The 20,667-nt window shown below is 42.7% G+C and overlaps 1 protein-coding gene across 2 annotated transcripts in view; it reads left to right on the top strand.

The window, feature by feature from the left end:
- Positions 1 to 20,455, top strand: part of EPCIP (exosomal polycystin 1 interacting protein) — a 21,037-nt gene extending 582 nt beyond the window's left edge. For both annotated transcript variants that reach the window (XM_006153872.2, XM_006153871.3), the window contains exon 2: positions 19,027 to 20,455. In XM_006153872.2, the coding sequence (XP_006153934.1) occupies positions 19,079 to 19,738 (660 nt within the window). In that variant the 5' untranslated portion in view covers positions 19,027 to 19,078 and the 3' untranslated portion in view covers positions 19,739 to 20,455. The remainder of the gene's footprint in view (positions 1 to 19,026) is intronic.
- Positions 20,456 to 20,667: the final 212 nt, after the last annotated feature.

Below are 20,667 nucleotides of genomic sequence, written 5' to 3'. Positions count from 1 at the left end.
CGCTCTTTCCCAAGATTCTGCCTTTAAAAGGAAACATTTTCCAGTGCATCAAGCAAAGAGTGAAATGATCTTTTCATTTCGTCCCTAAGTAGACAAACTCACTTAGAGTTATCGTAACAGATATCGTCATGGCATCTGAGCTGCTTGTTTTTGTTTAAAAACATCTGGCTATACTTTTGTTAGTCTTCCATGCTAAATAGCAATTAAATAAACGAGATATGTATCACATCTCTTTTCCTTACTGTGATCAAAACAAAGCAAACTAGGAACTCTCAGAACACTGGCTTAAGTTGTTTCTTTGCTCTTTTAATCTTTAATAGTATGAATAGTCCTGCCTATTTACATACTATATTTTATAGAGTTTAGTCATTATAAAACATAGAAAGATAAGGAATTATGTTTAGATGAGTATTAGACTGGGTAGTTAATGTTTTTCAAAAACTGATCTTTTTATTCAAACGTGGAAAAAACATGAAAATAAAATAAGAAAACCAAGATGAGGATGTTTTAGTTCAAAACCGGCAGTCTATACACAGTCCTGTATACAAAGGGATTTCAACAAGTTCATAGAAAAATAGAATTTAAGTACAAGTTTATTTTGGTGTAAAAAAATTGAAGTCTATGCATAGTTTTTTGGTAGTATGTACTTTCTATGAACTTCTTTAAGACCCCTCATATATTTCATTGTTTAATAAATTATGTTTTTGGACAGATTTTAGCAAAAAGTATGTTGGTATATGTATATTGGAGGAAAAAAATGTTTCCTAAGCATTGTTTATTTATCAAAAATCTTAAAAGTACCAAAAAAAAAAAAAAAGATCTCATTTAAAAATTTTTAAATGAAAACAGTGATCCCTAAGAAGTTTTTAGCTGTTTTCTTAAACTGAATAATGTAATATGTTTGGAAAAATAAAAAGATTTTTTTATTAATTTTTTTTCTGACAGGGATTGGGTATTTCCTGAAAATAACAGCTGTAATAAAGTATTTACGGAAATGAGTTCTTTTCAACAGCTGGCTTGGACTTCTCAACTTTCTTTTGCACACTAATATTTTTCATTGCTTAAAGCTGGTTAAACTATTATCTTTGGGGATTCAGAGCCAGTACATCCCATGGGGAAAGCACTCAGCATGGAGCTGTGTGATGAAGGGCATTTGTACAAGGCTGTGCTCTGAACCCCAGTGACTCGATGAACTGAGTGTATAACAAACCACTCAAGGGACAAACTTAGAGCCTTGCACTCATTAGTAACTTCACTCTCCTGAGGACCTGCACCAGGGTGAAAGGTACAGTAGCTATTAATACTTATTTTACTTAGGACTTCCCAGTGGCTTATGCTCTGAGATACTCCCTGTCCCACATCCCATGTCTCTGTGAGCAGAAGCAACACTTGGCTCATGTCTTCTATTCAGATTATAAGCTTAAAAATATTTATATATTTAGAGATTTTTGCTATAGGGCACTTGTGCTTGCCAGAGAGACAGAGAGAGACAGAAACAGAAAGTGAGAAATCACTCCCTGGGGGGATGGCCATGCTGCAGTCCCTTCTCCTCCATTCTCCTCTCAGGATTTTGAGCATGCATGTGCATGTGCCAGCATGAGTTTTAAGCTACAGGGTCCTGGACTCGAACCACAGTCGACTACATGGGAGTCCAGCAATGTAACATAACCATTACATGGAACCAGCAGTTAGCGTAATGGCTATGTCGCTAGACTCCCACGTAGTTGACCGCAGTTCGCGTCCCGAACCCGGTGGCTTAAAACTCACGCCAGGCGCGTGTGCGTGCATGCCCAAGATCCTGAGAGGAGAATGGAGGAGAAGGGATTGCGACGTGACCATCCACTCTGGGGGGGTGATTTCTCGCTTTCTGTCTCTCTGTCTCTCTCTCTCTGTCTGGCGAGCGCACGTGCCCTATAGCAAAAAAAAAACTCTCCAAAAAAAAAAAAAACATAACCATTACACCATCTGCTGGTCTCTTAAAATTATTTTAAAAATAAACATTCCTTGTAAAAAGTGTTTCTGAGATATTTACATAGAAAAGGACGTATGTGATTTCTTTTTATTTCCTACCTATTTGCCAAGAGGGTCTATGTACATTTTAGGGTAAAGGCCACAGAGCCTAGTAGAAGAACATAACACGTTTGAATGGGCACATGCCCGGAGGGTGGGAAATAGCAGTCATTTTCCCCGTGACTGCGTAGAGTAGATTTGGCTGTCTGGGTTCAAATGTTAGCTGTTACTAACTGGCTCTATGACCTTATACAAATGTCTTAACTTGCAGTCAACTAGGGTCATGGGCATACCCTAGGTCAACCCAAGATCTAAACTCCAGGCTTTCCTATATGGCTTGGGATTGCTAAGCAGTGCCCTACCACCTGCATCCCAACAACTGGGCCTGTCTCCCTTTTCTTTTCATTTTTTCCTTTTAAAATAATTATTAATTTAATTTAGTTTGTTTATTTATTCTTCTATTTTTACCAGAGAGAGAGAGAAAGGGAGAATGAGAAAGCAAGTCATCAGGTCTAGGACTCAAACCACGGTCAACCACATGAGAGTCCAGAGCCCCAACCACCATGCCATCTGCCAGCCCCTCCATTTTCTGATATAAAAATGGGACCATAGTGTCCACCTCTAGGTTTATTATAAGGATTAAATGATATAAAACAAGCGAAGCACTAGGAATAGTACCTGAAACAAAAGAAGCACGCGTTAAGTGTCATTATAATTTTTTAAAAAACTGTATTTATTTCCATAAAAGAGAGAAAGAGACAAAGATACAAACATTCCCAACAAGGTCCTCATGCCACAGTTCACCCCCAGTCTCATCCGGCCTGGATCATGGGCCTGTGTGCATGCGCCCAATGTGCTCAGAGAGATCCTAGGACACAAACGCAGAACCTTTCTGATGGGTCCAGTTACATTACTATTGTGCAACTTCTGGACCCCAAATGTTATTATTAATAAATAAAAAACATGTATAGCTCCTGATTCCATTCCTTTTTCAACATAGAGGGATCGTCCACATATTTGATTTTAGAGTATACTACCCATTATCCATGACCCTTGCAATGGTTTGTTATTGCTTTGTTAACACTTAACAGGGGCTGAAGGACAATAAAAGGACAGTAACATTTCTGCTCTACCAAGGAGTTTGTATTTTCTTGGGAATCAAGAGCTATATATTTGACATATGAAGTTAGGGGTGTCTATCAAACATTCAGAAAGTGCTATTAAGTAAAATGCTGGACACATGAACATGAAGCTCAGAGAAGTGCTAAGGTAGGGTTACAGATGTATCTTTTTTTTTTTTTGAAAAAGGTTTTTGTTACAGGGTGCAGTCGTCAGACAGTCAGAGACAGAAAGCTAGAAATCACCCCCCAGGGGGGATGGCCACACCACAATCCCTTCTCCTCCATTTTCCTCTCGGGATCTTGGGAATGCACACACACATGCCCGGCGAGACTTTAAGCCACAGGGTCTGGGACATGTACCGCGGTCAACTACATGGGAGTCCAGCGACATAGCCATTACACTAACTGCTGGTCCTGAGATGTATACTGTAAAATATATTATTTTAAATAATTATTTATTTTATTTAACTTCATTTATTTACTTTTTTTTTTTTTTTTAATTTTGACCAGAGAGGGACAGAATAAAATAGAGAGTGAGAAAGCAAGTCACCAGGTCTGGGACTCAAACCGTGGTCAATCACATGGAAGTCCAGTGTTCTTAACAACCATGCCACTTGCCGGCCTCTAGAGATGTATCTTTGTTAGTCATCAGCACATAGATGGCATTCAGATCCATGGGGTAGTGTGCAATTCATAAGGTAGTAGATGCACACAGAGAGGAGAGCCAGGTACTGAGCAGGGGGCATACAATAATGACAGGGTAAGAAAATTAGATGCCAGCTGTGGAGCATGAGAAGGAACAGCCATTAAGTACCAAGAAAACCAGGGAAGTGCGCTATCATAGAACAGAAAGTTCTTCAATGAGGAGGGAATGGGTCAGTTCAGACTCAACTGCACATAGGAAGCTGGATCCCACATGGCTGACTGTGGTTTGAATTCTAGCCCTGATGGCTTGAAAAACACACCGGGAGTGTGTGTGTGTGTGTGTGTGTGTGCGTGTGCACATGCACATGTGTGTGCGCGGGCACATGCACATGTGTGTGCAAATCCTAATGACATGGAGGAAATCCTAATGGTATGGAAAAATGAAGGAAAAAGAATTACGGTCTGACCACGCACCACTGAGGGGTGCTTTCTTTCTCTCTCTCTCTCTCTGGTGAGCACCCTCTGGCAAATAAAAATAAGAAAGAACAAGAAGGAGGAGGAGGAAGAGAGAAGAAGGAAGAAAAGGGATATAGGCAACTGTGTTAACTGCTTAAGAGAAACCAAGCAAAATGAGACCAGGAAATTAATCCCTGGATTTGGTTACGTTGGTGGGTGGGAGTCACTTGCAACCTGGTGAGAACAGTTCCAACGGAGTGAAAGCAACAAAAACCTGGCTTTTTGGAGTGGCTAAAAATTAACCAATAAGTCAATCGATAAATAACATGAATAGGTACTAGACTCTCTATGAATATAGGTTTGCTTATAAAAACTTGCTTTTAACGTATTTTATGGTGAACTGATATAGCACTCTGAGAAAAACAGGTTTGAGTCAAGCTAGAAATGTTACTTGTGCTCCTCACCTAGAAAGTTTTGTGAAAGAGGTGAGATTTGAAGATAGTCTAAGAGATGAGGTGGTTTCTTAGTGAATAAGAAACAGAAACCATCTTCAGACACTGGGGAAAACAAGAGCAGCATGAGAGGAAAGAAACCAAGGCTAGACTGGAGAATAAGAAAACACTGCAGGGGGCCAGCAGGTGGTGTGGTGGTAAAGGTGTTAGACTTCCACCTGGCTGACAGTAGTTTGAGTCCTAGACCTGGTGGCTTGAAAACCACTCCAGGAATGTGTGTGTGTGCAGATTCAGGCCCAAAATACTGAGAGGATTATGAAATACAAGGGATTGTGCATGGCAATCCCCCCCGGGAGGTGAACTCTCATTTTACCTCTCTCTCTCTCTTCTCCCCCTCCGTTGAGGACATGCACATTATGGCAAAAACCTAAACGAACAAACACAAAACAAAACAAACATCCCAGCATCCCAAGACTGCTCTGTGGCTGCTCAAAAGAACTGGATCTCACCAAAGGACCATGATTTGAATCCCTGGTCCAATCAACCTGAGACACACTGGGCATGTGCAGAAGTGCAAAAGATTCACTGGAGGACTAGATGGGGGGACTATGGTGTGATCAGACCCTGTGAAGGATGTTACTCTCTCTTTCCCTCTCTCTCACATGTGCACACACACTATCATGAATGAAAAACATAACAGAAGCCCAGGTGTGTGTGTGTGCATATGTACACGCTCATGTGTGTGCACGCACACACGTGCCCACACACACACACACACACACTCTCTCTCTCTTTCTCTTTCCTTAGGACTCATTTTCACAATATTCCTTCATGCTTCCCAGTTTTGATCCATTTCCCATGAAAAGATGACTTCCCATTTGAATCTCTGAAATCTCTTGTCTCCACGGTCACTAAGGAAGCCAGAATCTTCTTTGCAGCCAGCAAGGAGATCTGAAGAATTCATTTGGAGACAGACCTAGACACCATTTCATGGACACTCAGTTTACCCTGAATTGTAGTTCCCAGGTTACCTACTGGAGCTCTGCTGTTGTCACAAAACTTCATCTTCAAAGAGGGAGTCATTCTTTTTCAGGACACTTCTTGCTTTAGAGTAGTTTTAGGTTTACAGAGAAATTGCGATCATAGTATAAAGCATTCTGATATTCAGAGAAATTGCGATCATAGTATAAAGCATTTTAAGTGTTAATATCTCACATAGGGCACATTTGTCACAACCAGTGAGGCCATCCTGATACATTAGTATTACAAACTAAAGTACAAATGCTACTCAGATGTCCTTAGACTTTTACTTAATGTCCTTTGGGTTGTTCCAGGATTACATCTAGGTTACTACATTACCTTTAGTTGTCATTCCCAGGAGGCTTTCTAAAACTCTTAAAAATCTTTCAAGAAAGCAACAAAGTTTAAATGTTCTCTGGTTCCAATCTCTGTAACTAAAACCACCAAAAGAAAGCTTAATTCTTACTTTTCTCAAATCTAATGATTAGAACTTCAACTTGAACACAGATGAAAGGGAAAAGCCTAGGGCTTCCATCTTGAGGTAATAGCTGCAGGTACTTTACGAGGATATAATAACATACAACTGTAATTGGAAGATCTGACTCCCCTTTTATTGTTCTGGAAGCGGGTAATTAAAATATTAAAGGTCTGCCAGTCTTTTTTAGTTTCTCATTTCCTAGCAAAAAGATTAGCATCTGACTCATTTTCCTTGGCAACCTCACTCCTGTGTAATACTGGCCCAGTCATCTGAGCAAAGCTCTTCCTGAGTTACCTTTACAAGACTGAGCTCTTGCATGATAGGCTGTGGGGTGTATTGCAGCAGAGGCTGTTATAATCCCTCAACTGAGAGCAATTAGGGCAATGGCTTTGTGATGCTCACAAATATCTGTGAGAGCAGTGTACTCTGACTCTGCTCATCTTTCCCTTAGGCCCTGGGAGAGTATGTGGCATGAAATAGGACAATCGCCAGGGCTAACATGGGGCTCATGGTGCCCATTTGCCCTGTGTCTCCATCAGATTTGCAGGACAGTTTCAACACAACCACTAGACAAGACCTAAAAGTCACAGGAGGTTGGGGGTGCCTCATGGGACTTTTGCCAGATTTCATCTAATGTTTTCAAGGACAACACACAGCCAAGATAGGAGTGCAAGCTCAAGTTCCCATCCTCTTACCCATACACAAACACTCATTATGGTTCCTCTGTGGTTCCTTCCACAACTCTAGGAGGTAAAAGGCAAAATAGGAAGTAAAAGACTCATAACATGCATCTTTCACCTAGCTAAAGTAGAATTCATTTGGATATCATAATCATTCGCAGAGTACCTGTATGTGTCTAGTACTGAGCCAAGGACAGGGAAAACCACAGGCAACAAGAAGATCAGGACTTTGTCACATTAGAAACCTGACTTTGAGCTACCTAGTGTGGTGGTGGTAAAGTAGTTGGATCCCATATGGTCGATTACAGTTCAAGTCCCGGACATATCAGCTTGAAAAACATGAAGGGCCTATCTGCTTGCATGCCCAAAACACCTAAAGGAGTGAGGAATGGAGGAAAAAGAATTGAGTTGTGACCAGCCCCCATAACAGGGGTGGGTGGATGTCGGGGTGAGCTTTCTCACTTTCCCTCTCTCTCTCTTTCTCTCTCTCTCGGTGTCTCTCCAGCCAGTGCATGTGCCTCTGGCAAATTGAAAAAAAGAAAAAAAGGAACCAGACTTCTACAGCAAGTGATCTAGGATTCCAAAAGCACATTAGTGGGTGAATGCTTTCGAAAGACAAAATATCTGTGTTTCAGTCAATTCTTACTCATCTTGGTCTAGAAGTTCCTGAGTGCTTTAATCCATTTCTATGGTTAGACCAATGTGATCTCAAAGCAGTAATCCAACTGATACCTGTAAAGATCCTGGCTTCAGTAGTGGTAGGCACAAATAGGGTTAAATGAATACTAACAGCTTGTGGGGGCCAGCAGATGGCGCAGGAGTTATGTTGCTGGACTCCCACATGGCCCATCACAGTTTGAGTTCTGGACCCAGTGGCTTGAAAATTACACCAGGCACGTGTGCATGAGTGTCCACGATCCCAGGAGGAGAATGAAGGAATAGGGATTGTGGTGTAGTCATCTCCCTGGGCGGGGGGTGATTTCTCACTTTACCTCTCACTGTCTCTGTCTGTCTGTCTCTCTGGCAAGCGCACATACCCTAAGGCAAAAACCTCTGAAAAGAAGAAAATACTAACAGCTTGTGTTTGCTGGCTCATGCTCCCACCTACCTGACATGGGTCACTGCCTCCTCCTCTCCACTCTGTCTACAGGGTAGTCTTCTCTCATTATTTCTTAGGGGCCTCAGGAGTGTCTTGCCTGTGCTCACAATGGTCCTCTCACAGGCACCTATCTCCAACTTCTATTGGACATTGACTGCCCCTTACCTCTGCCATGAGAGACTCCCTATTGATTCGATGACGAGAAAAGAGTGTCCAGGGGTGTTTCCATCTGTTCTCCATAAAGGGCCAAATGGTACTTCTACTTCTCATTCTCAGTTGCCAGAGCAGTCCTATACCCAGTAAAGAACCGGGGAGAATGCCTTTGTTGCCTCACTTTGCCGTCCTTTTGCCTTGCATCTCAGAATTCTTGATAGTGCTTCATGCAGCCTCTACTCACAGTCCGGCTGGGCTAGCCTAAGGCATAAGTCTAGGCTGGGAAGACTCGAACGCTGCTGCCCTGTCCCTCTGCTCATCCTGCCCTTGGCCCTCATGTATCATATTCATTCTTCCTTCTTTTTTCTTAAACAGTTCCACTTATGCAAATAACTACCAGGAGATGGTCACCCCTCAACCCCTAAGACATGTCCAGATGCACCGGGCCAGGCTGGGTCCAATGAAGGTGACTATTCTGAGAGTGTTCAGCTTGGTACTTCAGAAGAAAAGCGAAGGAGCTCACTGTAGAATAAGCTTACGATGAGGTAAAAAGCCATATGAGACAACTAGCAAGTGCAGCATGGGCATAGATAAAAAGGGCTCATTCGTTTGATACAAAGAGGTGGTTCGATGTGGTGGTTTAGTTACCTTATAATATCTGCATTCATTTCTACTGCTGTTGTAACACACTTCTACAAAGTTAGTGACTTAAAACAATATAAATGTTGTCTCATATTTCTGGAGGTCTGAAGTCTAAAATCAGTCTTACTGAGTATTAGTATTAATCAAGTATTGTAGGGCTGGGTTCCTTCTGGACACGCCAGGGACACTCTAGTCCTTGCTTCTTCCAGCATCCATTGGCTGCTGACATTCCTTGGTTTGTGGCCACATCAGTCCAATCTCTGCTTCAGTTAACTGTACGTTGCCTTTTTCTTCTCTCTCTTCTCCTGTGCCCCACTTATAAGGACCCTCATGATGATATTGGGCCTAGCCAGATAACTCAGGATCATCTCCCCATCTCCAGATCCTTAATTTAATAACATCTGAACAAAAAATAATCCCTCTTGCCATGTAAGGTTCCACATTCACAGGTTCCAGAGATTAGGAAACGGGCATAATCAGGTCCATCATTCAGCCTACCACAATATCCATCAGGCACAATACGAGATAGAAATAAAGTGGTTTTATGAACTGTAAATTTTCATTGACATATAATAGTTGTACATATTTATGGAGTAAGTGTGAGCTTTCATTACATGCACACAATGTATGATGGTCAAAACAGAGCAATAAACATATTCACCATTGCCACATTTATCATTGCTTCTGTTTGGAAGGTGTTTTGATTGTATCTCATACTACTGTTATTCCTTTAAATACTTTGCACATACTCCAATTAGTGAGAATGGGAATCTGTTTTCCAGATTCACTAATAAGTACAGGACTTCCTGTTCCCTCTGATTTACCAGAGGGCATTTGTCAGACTGATTTGATTTGTTATAGAAAAAATCACGTGAAGAGGCCTTTCTGTTTTACGCTTAGCCTATTCTCTACTCAGATTTTTCATACAGATAATGCATTAAATGAACCGGGTACTTTAGATTTCTTGGGAGTGGCCTTTGGGGTGCCCTCCCAGAGCATATGAATGTACTCCTATTGTCGCTGTCATTCTTTTTTTCAAAAAGTTTATTAATTTATTTCTTATAAGAGAGAGGGGTCCTGGGACGAGCAGTTAGTGTAATGGCTATGTCGCTGGACTCCCATGTAGTCAACCGCGGTTTGAGTCCCGGACCTGGTGGCTTAAACTCACGCCGGGTGCATGTGTGTGCGTGCCCAAGATCCCAAGAGGAGAATGGAGGAGAAGGGATTGCGGCGTGGCCATCCCCCCTGGGGGGTGATTTCCTGCTTTCTGTCTCTCTGTCTCTCTCTGTCTGGCGAGAGCACGCGCCCTATAGCAAAAAATCTCTCAAAAAAAAAGAGAGAGAGAGGGATCCTCACAATAGGGTGTTTAAGGTTGCAGTCCACCTGCAGCTTCTGTCAGCCTGAATTAGAGGCATGTGTGCGCCTGGCATGTACAGGGAGACCAAGGGACATAAACCAGGACCTTCCCATGTGGCTTCAGCATCACAGAGTGTCACATAGCTGCTGCTCCACTATGGCTGGCCTATTACCATTCTATCCTGACATTCCAAAATACCAGAGCTTATGACTTATACACACACATGAGAGGACTTCGAAAAGTTATGAAAAATGGACTTAAAGTACAAGTTTATTCTGATACTATGCATAGTACACACTTTCTGTGAACTTTTTGAAGACTTCTTATATACATATCACTACATGCATCTAGCTTTGATGTTATTACAACCTTGTGTGGTAGGAGTATCATTTTGTGCCACATTGAGAAAAATGAGACTCCAAAAGGCTCTCCCGCTGTATAAGCAGGCATGGTGGGTTGCACATAAATAATCACAAACATAATTTAATCATGTCCTCTTAAGACTCAGGTTGCATGCTTGAAGCTGATTTTGCCTAAATGCTCTCTTATAGAGACATGCACTTTTACATCCTCTTTTTCTATATGAGCACATATACCAGGTGGTAGCAGCTAGTTCAGATCCTACCACATAAGTCAAATGAAATACAGACCACAGCACAAGCACGGTGACATCAGTTCCTGCTTCTCACAAAGAACTGTGTAAGTCATAATGAAAGGGACTTGACCTTCATGAATACAGACTGCACAGAGCAGGGCCTGCAGCCTCAGACCCTTGTAAGGGCATGTGAAAATTCAGTGGCTCGTACCGAGGATGGGGACTTGCTGTTGTGGAATATGAAGAAGAAAGAAAAGAAAACTCATCACAGAAAGCAAACATTGGGGAGAGACCCACGTTAACTTAACTTTCAACTTTATAAGCTTGGAAATCAATGAGGATATCATTCCCCTTTTAAATATTATTCTATGTGGTATTTATCTCTAACCTAACTCCTACAGTGCGTTCGTGGGACAGAGCCAAAGAAAAGTGTTAAAAATCCTTTTTCTTGAGAGTTTTTCCAGGTCCTACACCTAAAGCCTTCCCACAGTGCCTCTGTAAGCATCACATCCATGGTATTGAATAGCCAACTTGCTCATTGTGCCAAACCTCCTGTGAAATAGACCCTCATTTCAGCAGTTCCAGCCCCTGGTGCCCTCTTCTCCCTGCCTGCTTCTCCCGTTTCCTGACTGAGCACTCTGAAGACTTTGATCCTTAGAAACCGAGTGTCCACCATGAAGAGAACTACACCTGGATGATTAATCGGATGGTGGCCATTTCTAAACAATGAATTTCCTTCCAAGTGTGGATATTGCAAAGGTTTATCTGAATAAACCATTGCAATCTCTACCCTCCTCACTCCCCACCCCCAGCAATCAGTTCTTAACTGTCTAAATTTACAGTTTGATAAAAATAGCCGTTTGTAATCCGTGGGGATTTCTTTAATGTCCACTTCTCTGAGACTAAACTGCCAAACACCTCCTGTACTTAAAAACTTAAAAACTGGAATAGCTTGGGAATGCCGTGGGGGTTGATAATCTGCCAGGGGCCTGAAGTAACTCAGCTTCTCAGACCATGAGTTTGGCAGTGGATCCCGACATGGGAGAATGATCACATTTTCTTCGGGTGTGCTTCCAGCAGTGTCTGGGAGGACGTGCCCACCCCATAGTATTCCCCACACTGTTGCTTATGAAGTGGTCTTGGTTGTGTAGCGGCTTTGGATTCCCTGCATCGCCTAGGCTGCTGCTGTCATTCTGTCCTTGGCTAACATTGAGGTTTCCCAGGGTACATGCTAAGTGAGAGCAGTGTAACAAATTAGGGGGAACCGTAGCTTCTGTTAGAGCAGGGCCGGGCATCCTGTCTAGCTGTGTTTGTGGGAAGTTTCAGGAATTCAGCCTCTCTTTTTCCATCTGGTATAAGAAGCAGAAAGACATTCTGCTCTTCTGATGACTTCAAGCTTTAGATCAAAGGAAAGGATCTCCAAATATGAGACTTCTATGTGAGTTTGGGATGGATCTGGTGGTCAGAGATGATACCCTGACAGTTACAATGGGATACTGTATTTTTATTTATTTATTTTTTAAATAGGGCATGTGCACTCACTGGAGAAAGACAGTGAGAGGGAAAGTGAGAAATCGCCCCCCAGGGGGATGGTCACACCACAGTCTCATCCCCTCTATTCTCCTCCTCAGATTTCGGGCATGTACACACACTAACAAGCCACTAGGTCCAGGACTCAAACTGCAGTTGGCCATGTAGGAGTATAGTGCCTTAGCCACCAAGCCGCCTGTTGGTCCCCAGGACCTGCTTTTAAGATGCATGACCAAGCTCTCTGCAAATGGAAATGCTTACACGGGGTGTGGGGAATGTCTGCTACTTCCTACTATCTTTGTGGTATGGGTCCTCCAATGAGGATCCCTGGTCAATACTGTGGCTTGTCTTGTCAGTCCCATTGACTTGTCCTTCTCAGAAGGACCACTGCCTCTGCAGCACATGTTTCTATTTCCTTCAATAAAGGGAGATAAAAGTATTAAAAACAAAAAGAATAGCCAACTTCCTCCTGGACCAAGCAAGGTGGGAGAGGTGACTACCCAGCCACGTTCAAGTGGGAACTGAGACAGGTAGCTGCTCCTCTCTGGTTCTCTGGTTTCCTATACCACCACTCACCTGCATACACAGGAGGAAAGGAGCCTGGTCCTCATTCACTCCTCCACAATCCTACTCTCTTGGTCTTCTCCATCCCCTCAAGGATTCCAGATACTGAAATTGATTTCTTCAGAGAGCCTGGAAATCAATGTACTAGTCTAAATCCCTATTAACAGAGTCAGCAAATGGAGAGGTGTAGACCTTCGAAGAAAAATATAAAAGTGTTCTCTTACTTGGAACTCATTGTCCTATCTCTAGTCTCTTCCCTTCCAATCCAGTCTCTACCTGACAGCTTGAACTATCTTCCTTAAACACAGGTGGAAGCAGCTCTCCCCTGCCATAAACATTCACTGCCTCATGTTTGCCTCTTGCAGGGGTCTCCACAGGAGTGGGTCCACAAGCCAGTCAGTGGTGTAGAGCTGAAGTATTAAATGTGTTGGACTCTCATATGGCCAATCACAGTTCAAATCCCAGACCCAGCAGCTTGAAAACCACACTGGGCACATGTTGGTGACTGCCCAAAATCACAAGAGAAGAATGAAGAAGTGATTGTGGCATGGCCATTCTCCTTTGGGGTTCTCTCTTCTTTCTCAATGTCTTCCTTTCTCTCTCTCTCTTTCTCTCTCTGGTGAGCAGAGAAATTATATGACAAAAACACTAAAAAAATTTTTTTTAATTATTTTATTAAAAATTTCTATCTCAAATTTTAAAAAATTCTGTGTATTGTTCATAACTTAGATAATATACATGGTAATACATGTATGGCCTTTATAAATATAAATTTTCATCTATTGGAAGGGCTTTTAAATTTTTTATTGATGGGCTAAAGATCCAAAGAGTTTGGAAACAAAGTCATTGCCAGCATAAAGTCCACACCTTAGCTTGGTCAGGGTCCTACCTAACCCTGTCCTGCCTACATTCCATCCCTCAGGAGCTTCAAGACAACTTGTACTTGCTCTAAACACACCAAGTACTTTAGTCACCCTGACGTTTTGTTTAAGTGACCCCCATATCTGCACTGCCTCACCTTCCCTCACCCCACCCCTTCTCTGCCTAGCCTGAGAAGCACCCACCTTGGGAGCCATTCCCATTTTTCCTACCCAACACCATCTGCATCTCTAATAAGCTGTTTAATGACATTTTGAAAGAATTATTTTATTATTATTTTAATTTGTTATAGGGCATGTACACTCACTAGAGAGAGAAAGCGAGCTGCCAGGTCTGGGACTTCAATTATGGTTGGCCATGTGGGAGTCCAGTGCCTTAACCACCATGCCACCTGCTGGCCTCTCATCCATACCTTTAATGAGTACAATAATTAGTTACCCAGTTGTTTGTTTCTAGAGTTGCTTGGGCAAATTCAAGCCCCTTGAAGGCAAGGGTAGTATCTTAAAACAATATTAGCACCTGCTCTATTATGGTAGACTAACTAACTGCTGTGACAGCCTTCAAAATATCAGTAGCTCAGATCAGTAAAGGTCTATTCCTCCCTTTCATTGCAGTCTAATGTCATTAAGAAGGAGTTGGGTATGTTCTGTTCCATACAATCATTCAGGGACTCAAGCTTTCATCTAGAAGTTCTGTCATCTCGGGACCAGCAGTTAGCGTAATGGCTATGTCTCTGGACTCCCACGTAGTTGACCGTGGTTCGCGTCCCGGACCCAGTGGATTAAAACTCACACTGGGCGCGTGTGCATGCATGCCCAAGATCCCGAGAGGAGAACGGAGAAGGGATTGCAGCGTGGCCATTCCCCCTGGGGGGTGATTTCTCGCTTTCTGTCTCTCTGTCTCTCTCTCTAGTCTGGCAAGCGCACGCACCCTATAGCAAAAATCTCTTCAAAAAAAAAAAATAGTTCTGTCATCTCCTAGGCCTCTCCAGTCCCCCACAGAATCTTTCACCACATTCCATTGGCCAGAACCCAGTCTCAGGGCACCACTTCACAAGAAGCTTGGAAATAAAATCCCACAGTGTACTCAGAGAGGAGAGAAGAACTTGGGTACTGGTGGGAATTAGAAGCTGCTGATACACCCAAGTTGTGAGACACAATAAGGGGCTTTATGCAACCACCACACAAACTTAAGTGGGTGTCAATGCATCTAAGTTTTTCAGGCAAGGTGCTGAAAACTATGTATGATCATTAAATTTTTGAACCTTTAAATCACGGAACATGTTTAAAAACTAGACTACTGTTTAGAATCAGCTTAAATATTATTTTTAATATTCAGGAAAATATCAATAGCCATTAAGATTAGCAACTAGCTGTTAAAAGCAAAGACTTCTGAACTGAGTAGATACAGGATGCTTCAAAACAAATTCCTCACAGATTTCTTCTCAATCTAGGAATACACCCAACATTTAGATAATGTTTATACTTAGCTCCAAAAGGAATGTTTCAAACTGAACTAGTTCTGTTTATAAGAAGATTTGACTAGGAAGGAGATTTTGTATCAGTGGGAGGATAACATTTGACCCATTTGCCCAAAACAGAGTTGAAATGTCATGAATAATGATGCTAATAGTCTCTATAGTCTTTTTTCTTTTCTTTCTTCTTTTTCTTTTCTTTCTTTCTTCCTTTCTTTCCTTCTTTTTTTTTTTTTTTTTTTCTCTTCTTTTCCTTTTTTTTTTTTTTTTTTTTAAATGAGAGAGGGATTTCTGCTATAGGTTGTGTGCACTTACCAGGGAGACAGAAAGCAAGCAATCACCCCTCAGGGGGCATGGCCACACCACAATCATTTTTCCTCATTCTCTCCTCTCAGATTTGGGGCACACATGCATACGCACCTGGTGTGAGTTTTAAGCTGCCAGGTCCAGGACTCAAACCACGGTCAACTACATGGGAGCCCTATGACGTAACCATTATGCCATCTGTTGGTCCCATAGTCTCTATAGTCTTAACACAAAAGACAAAAAATACAATTCTGGAAAAAAAAAAAGTGACATTCTCCAAATTCTTACAGTAGTTAAAAATCAAAAGCAATTAAACTTTTCAGTCAGAAGTGAGTTTAATTTAAAATCAGAATGGATTTTTATTATAAAGAAGGAAAGGCAAAAACATTCAAGTAAAAAAACTGGGAAAATAAGAGTTAATCCAGCAAGAAGTACAAATTGTCAAATAAAAAATCTGAGCTATGACACCGTGGTTACAGGTGGAAGAAATCCAGGGTCTGGGCATCCCGAGAAACATGCTTGGAAGCCAGGAAGTAGGAAGCTAGGCAAGAGCATCCCTCATGAATCCAGTAACCAAAGTATGCCCCTTAAAAATCCCTGAGGATTCTGAGGAAGTGATGAGGGGCGTGATGGTTAGTTTTGGGTGGACTAAGGAATACCCAGAAGTTTGATAAGGTACATTCTGGATGTGTCTGTGGAGGTGTTTTCAGAAGAGATCAACATGCAAGTCTGAGTAGACTAGATGCACAAGATCTAACCTAGATCTCTGGGACCCCTGATGTCTCAGGTGTTTAGCCTCACACTGTGAGTTACATCATCAGCTTCCCTGCCTCCGAGGCCTTAGGCCTTGGACTAAAGCACACTACCAGAATTTCAGGATCTCTGCTTATAAATGGCCTGTTATGGGACTTCCCAGCTACCACAATCACGTAAGATGATCCCAATAAGCCCCTTCTTATATATCTGCACAAACCTATTGGTTCTATCTCCTCAGAGAACCAGGACTAACACAAGGGGCCTTCCAGTAAAGGAGGCAATTTGGGATCCATGGCATATTCCAGAGTGTGACGGATCACTGCACTCAGGGAGAGTATTTGATCAAAGTGTGATGTTTGCTAAGACTGAGAGCAGTAAGGTGGGCATCCACCATTCTGTCTGCCTACCTTGCTTTTTTCTGGTATTGCTCTCCAATTCCCTTTGTAGAACCAACTTTCTGTCCTCTCACTCCACCGCTTCCACTGTGGCTGATCCTATTCATTGTCTTTAGGAGATGAACACATGACTCAGGGAGATCAACGTAGTTTTGCCTGGAAAAAGACTTTTTTCCTGGAGGCTTGTTCAGCTGGTAAAAGGTAAACGTGGATGGATCTACTGGTAGCCATCTTTTCAATAGACAGTGTGATCTTGTCTGAGAATGAAACCCACACTGGAGAAAGAACTGAAAAAATGGAGAGACAGTCCTGACAATTTCTTCTTGAGTAGCTGGATCAAGCCATGCTTGAAATCCTTCCTTGATTTTTCAAATGTGTGAGTCAAGTTTGTTTGGGGTGTTAATATGGTGTGTTCAGTCTGCACCAAACTATGCCTAGGGATGAAAGATGTAATGATAGGCTTCATGGGAGTTATGGCGATAGCTGATGTATCTCTTTCTTTTTTTTTTCTCCAAACAAAATTTCTTTTTTTTTTTTTTTTTGCTACTGGGCATGTATGTTCTAGAGAGAAAGAGGTGGGGGGAGTGAGAAATCACCACTCCCAGAGGGATGGCCACACCATGATCTCTTCTCCATTCTCTTCTTGGGAAGAGAAAAAAGAAAAGAAAAAAAAAAAGAAAAGGAAAGGAAATCTGTGCATATAATTAGTAAAAGGTGACAAGAATTTTTCTTTTCTTTTTTTTTTTTGGAGAGGTTTTTGCTATAGGGAGCATGCGCTCGCAAGACAGACAGAGAGAGACAGAGAGACAGAAAGCCAGAAATCACCCCCCCAGGGGGGATGGCCACGCCGCAATCCCTTCTCCTCCATTCTCCTCTTGGGATCTTGGGCATGCATGCACAAGCACCCGGCGTGAGTTTTAAGCCACCGGGTCCGGGACACGAACCACGGTCGACCACGTGGGAGTCCAGCAACATAGCCATTACGCTAACTGCTGGTCCCACAAGAATTTTTCAAAATCCAAAAGTAGGACAGAAAAGATTGGTGGACTACGGGGATGGTGTAGTGGCAGTGGGAAGGGAGACTCAGGGTGTCCTGTTGAAGTCCTCTGACTCATCCTGGCCTGACATCATTTTCTTTGCCTCCCAGCTTTTTGTGTGCTTTATCATTGAGACTATCTATGTCCTAATATGAGCCCCACCCCAGCCCCACCAGGAGCAGAAGCATAGCAGGAGGCAAAGGAATGGTACTGTATTTGTCCCCATTCTGTTTAAGCCATGCTGGAACCTGCTCCCAGGGAATAAATACATAGTGAAACTGGAGTGTTCACCATCTATCTACATTCAACAACCTAAATAAAGACATTTTTCTCAACTAAGTGAGAGAAATGTTCAACTGGCATCTTTGTGGTACCCTCCCATGAAGTGGTTACCAGGGATATTTGTCATACTAGTCGCTCTTAGTGACCCTTCCTGTGCCAGTCCTCCTTGTACCTGGCCTTTGAGCTCCCTTACATCCAAGAGGCAGGGACCTCTCCAGGGTCCAGCCAGGGCCTTATTGTGGGGAAGCTGCTCACAAACCCCTTTCAGAACTGCCGGTCCCACACATTCCAGCCCATCAGTATCCCTTCCGTTTCCTACTTGTTTCCATTCATTCCTCTGAAGAGCAGGGATACTTGAAATAATAGGCAGACAATTTTCCCACCAGGTTCTGGGCAGTAGTGGGATACGCTTGTCCCTTTCTACTTAAGGCTGGGATCAGAGCTGGCCAATGGTATCCACAGTATTTCTAGTTCTGGGAAGACAGGGTTACTAGGACATGAAGTCCCAGAAACCTTTGGTAGAATCTGGGACAGCTGATCATCTAAAATTATCTCATAATTAATAAATTATTCCCTGCTCTTTACTCAGGGGGATAGGCATTACCATATTCTAACTCGACTGAAAACTGGTAAGTTTCTTGTTTAGGGAGAACCCTGGCTCTCTGAGTTTCCCAAAATGTACCTTTTATATTCCAAAATGTACCTATTAATAAATCCTGTAAGAAAATCCTGTGCCAACTTCAAAATAAGCACAAAATACTACAAACTTCCTTATCCAGTCCCAAATGGAATTTAATTGATCTCTCTGCTATGTTCTTAGAACTATCTGTATGTCTGCTATGGCCCTTCTCTGGTCTCATTGTCAACAAACATACTGGGACTTTTATGCCTCAGATGAGCAGAATTCAGAGGTTTGGCAGCTGCCTCCCATGAGGCTCTGAGAAAAGAGCATTCCTGGCACTTGAGAAGCATGCATCACCTGCTTTTATTAGAACTGCATGAAAGAAAAGTTGACAATTGATTTAGGGGACTCCTGTCCCCATTCTGTCTTTTTAGTGACAGGCTGTGATAACAAAGCTGAATATTTTCTTTCAGGTGAGGCACAGTGAGCTGGCTCATAACTAAGAAACCCAAACACTGGCTGGGGATGGCACCTCTTTCCAGGCACTGTCTCCTTCTCATTGGAACACTGGGTGTCCTGGTACTTAACTGCTGCACCAACGGTCAGAGGAACAGCACGCTGATCTTCACCAAGGAAAATACCATTCGGAACTGCAGCTGCTCGGCAGATGTCCGGGACTGTGACTACAGTTTGGCTAACCTGATGTGCAGCTGCAAAACAGTCCTGCCTTTCGCAGTAGAGCAAACCAGCTACAATGGTCACCTGACCATCTGGTTCACAGACATGTCTACCCTGGGCCACCTGTTGAACTTCACACTGGTCCAGGACCTGAAGCTTTCCCTGTGCAGTACGAACACTCTGCCCACTGAGTACCTAGCTATTTGTGGTCTGAAGAGGCTTCGCATCAACACCGAGGCCAAGTATTCTTTTCCAGAACAGAGCTTGCTCATCCACAGCACTGTGGACAGTGACTCCAAAGAGAAGCCCGTGTCATTACACAAAGGCTGGCAAACATGTATGTATATCTCATTCTTAGACATGACTCTTTTCAACAGGGACTCCTCCTTAAGATCATATAGTGTTGAAAACATTGCCAGCATTGCAGACAACTTTCCTGACTTTTCTTACCTTAAAACCTTCCCAGTGCCAAACAACAAAAGCTATGTCGTCACATTCATTTACTAGCATTGGAACCAGTTTGGACTTTGGCAAATGATGGATAATTTGAGCAAGGAATGTGGGAATCTGGCTATGGGTATCTCTGATCACTACTACACTTTGCTCCCCAGCTCCAGTTCCTGATAGTCACACATACAAAGAACCAGCTCACTCTGCTCTGTGCTCAACTGTATGAGTTCTTTTGAGAAATTAAATGAAAAGAAATGAAAAAGCAAAGCAAAACAAAAATACCTCAAGTCAGTTCAGAGATATTTCTTAAGGACCAGGTACAGGGTAGGTCTTTGCAACTGGGAGTATGTGGAGAAGGCAATGAGTATAAGGAACCACTAGCTTAGAGGGGCACAACACACACAGGGCATGACCCCCAAGAAAGGTATGATTTCGAAACGCCACCTTAAGTTCTTTTCTGCTTCCTTTTGTAACAATCCCCCTAAGTAGAGAATGATAGATTTTAGAAGTTTCAGGACTGAGAACTCCACAAAATAATTAGGTTCTCTTAGATTGCTATTTTCCAAATGCCTGGCTAAGAACAGAGGCATTGAGAATGGAGTTTTGAGATTGTTGGGGTTTAGGTAGGACAGGCATGGATCCAGCCTGGGGTGGGGTGGTTAAGGCAGCTGGATACTCATGGCTGGGTGGCTGACTGGTTTGGATCACGGCCCTGGCATCTTGAGAAATATGTAGGGCATGTGTGCATGTCCAAAATCCTGAAAGGAGAGAGACAGAGAAGGGATTATGGCATGACCATTTTCCAAGAAAATGCTTTCTCATTTTCCCTCTTTCTTTGTCTCTCTAGTGAATGCACATGCCCTCTAGGGTGGGAGTGAGGGTGGAGGTGGGGAGGTAGAACAGGCATATGAGGGCACCAGGATTCCCAAGAGGGGAATGCAGAAATGAAAATTGGGGCTGGCTTTATGGCAGAGTGATAACACACT

The sequence above is a fragment of the Tupaia chinensis genome, unplaced genomic scaffold (genome assembly GCF_000334495.1).
Source record: "Tupaia chinensis unplaced genomic scaffold, TupChi_1.0 Scaffold000392_1, whole genome shotgun sequence".
Classification (NCBI taxonomy): domain Eukaryota; kingdom Metazoa; phylum Chordata; class Mammalia; order Scandentia; family Tupaiidae; genus Tupaia; species Tupaia belangeri.
Note: the sequence above shows the minus strand (reverse complement) of the source record. Positions and strands in the feature narration are given on the sequence as shown.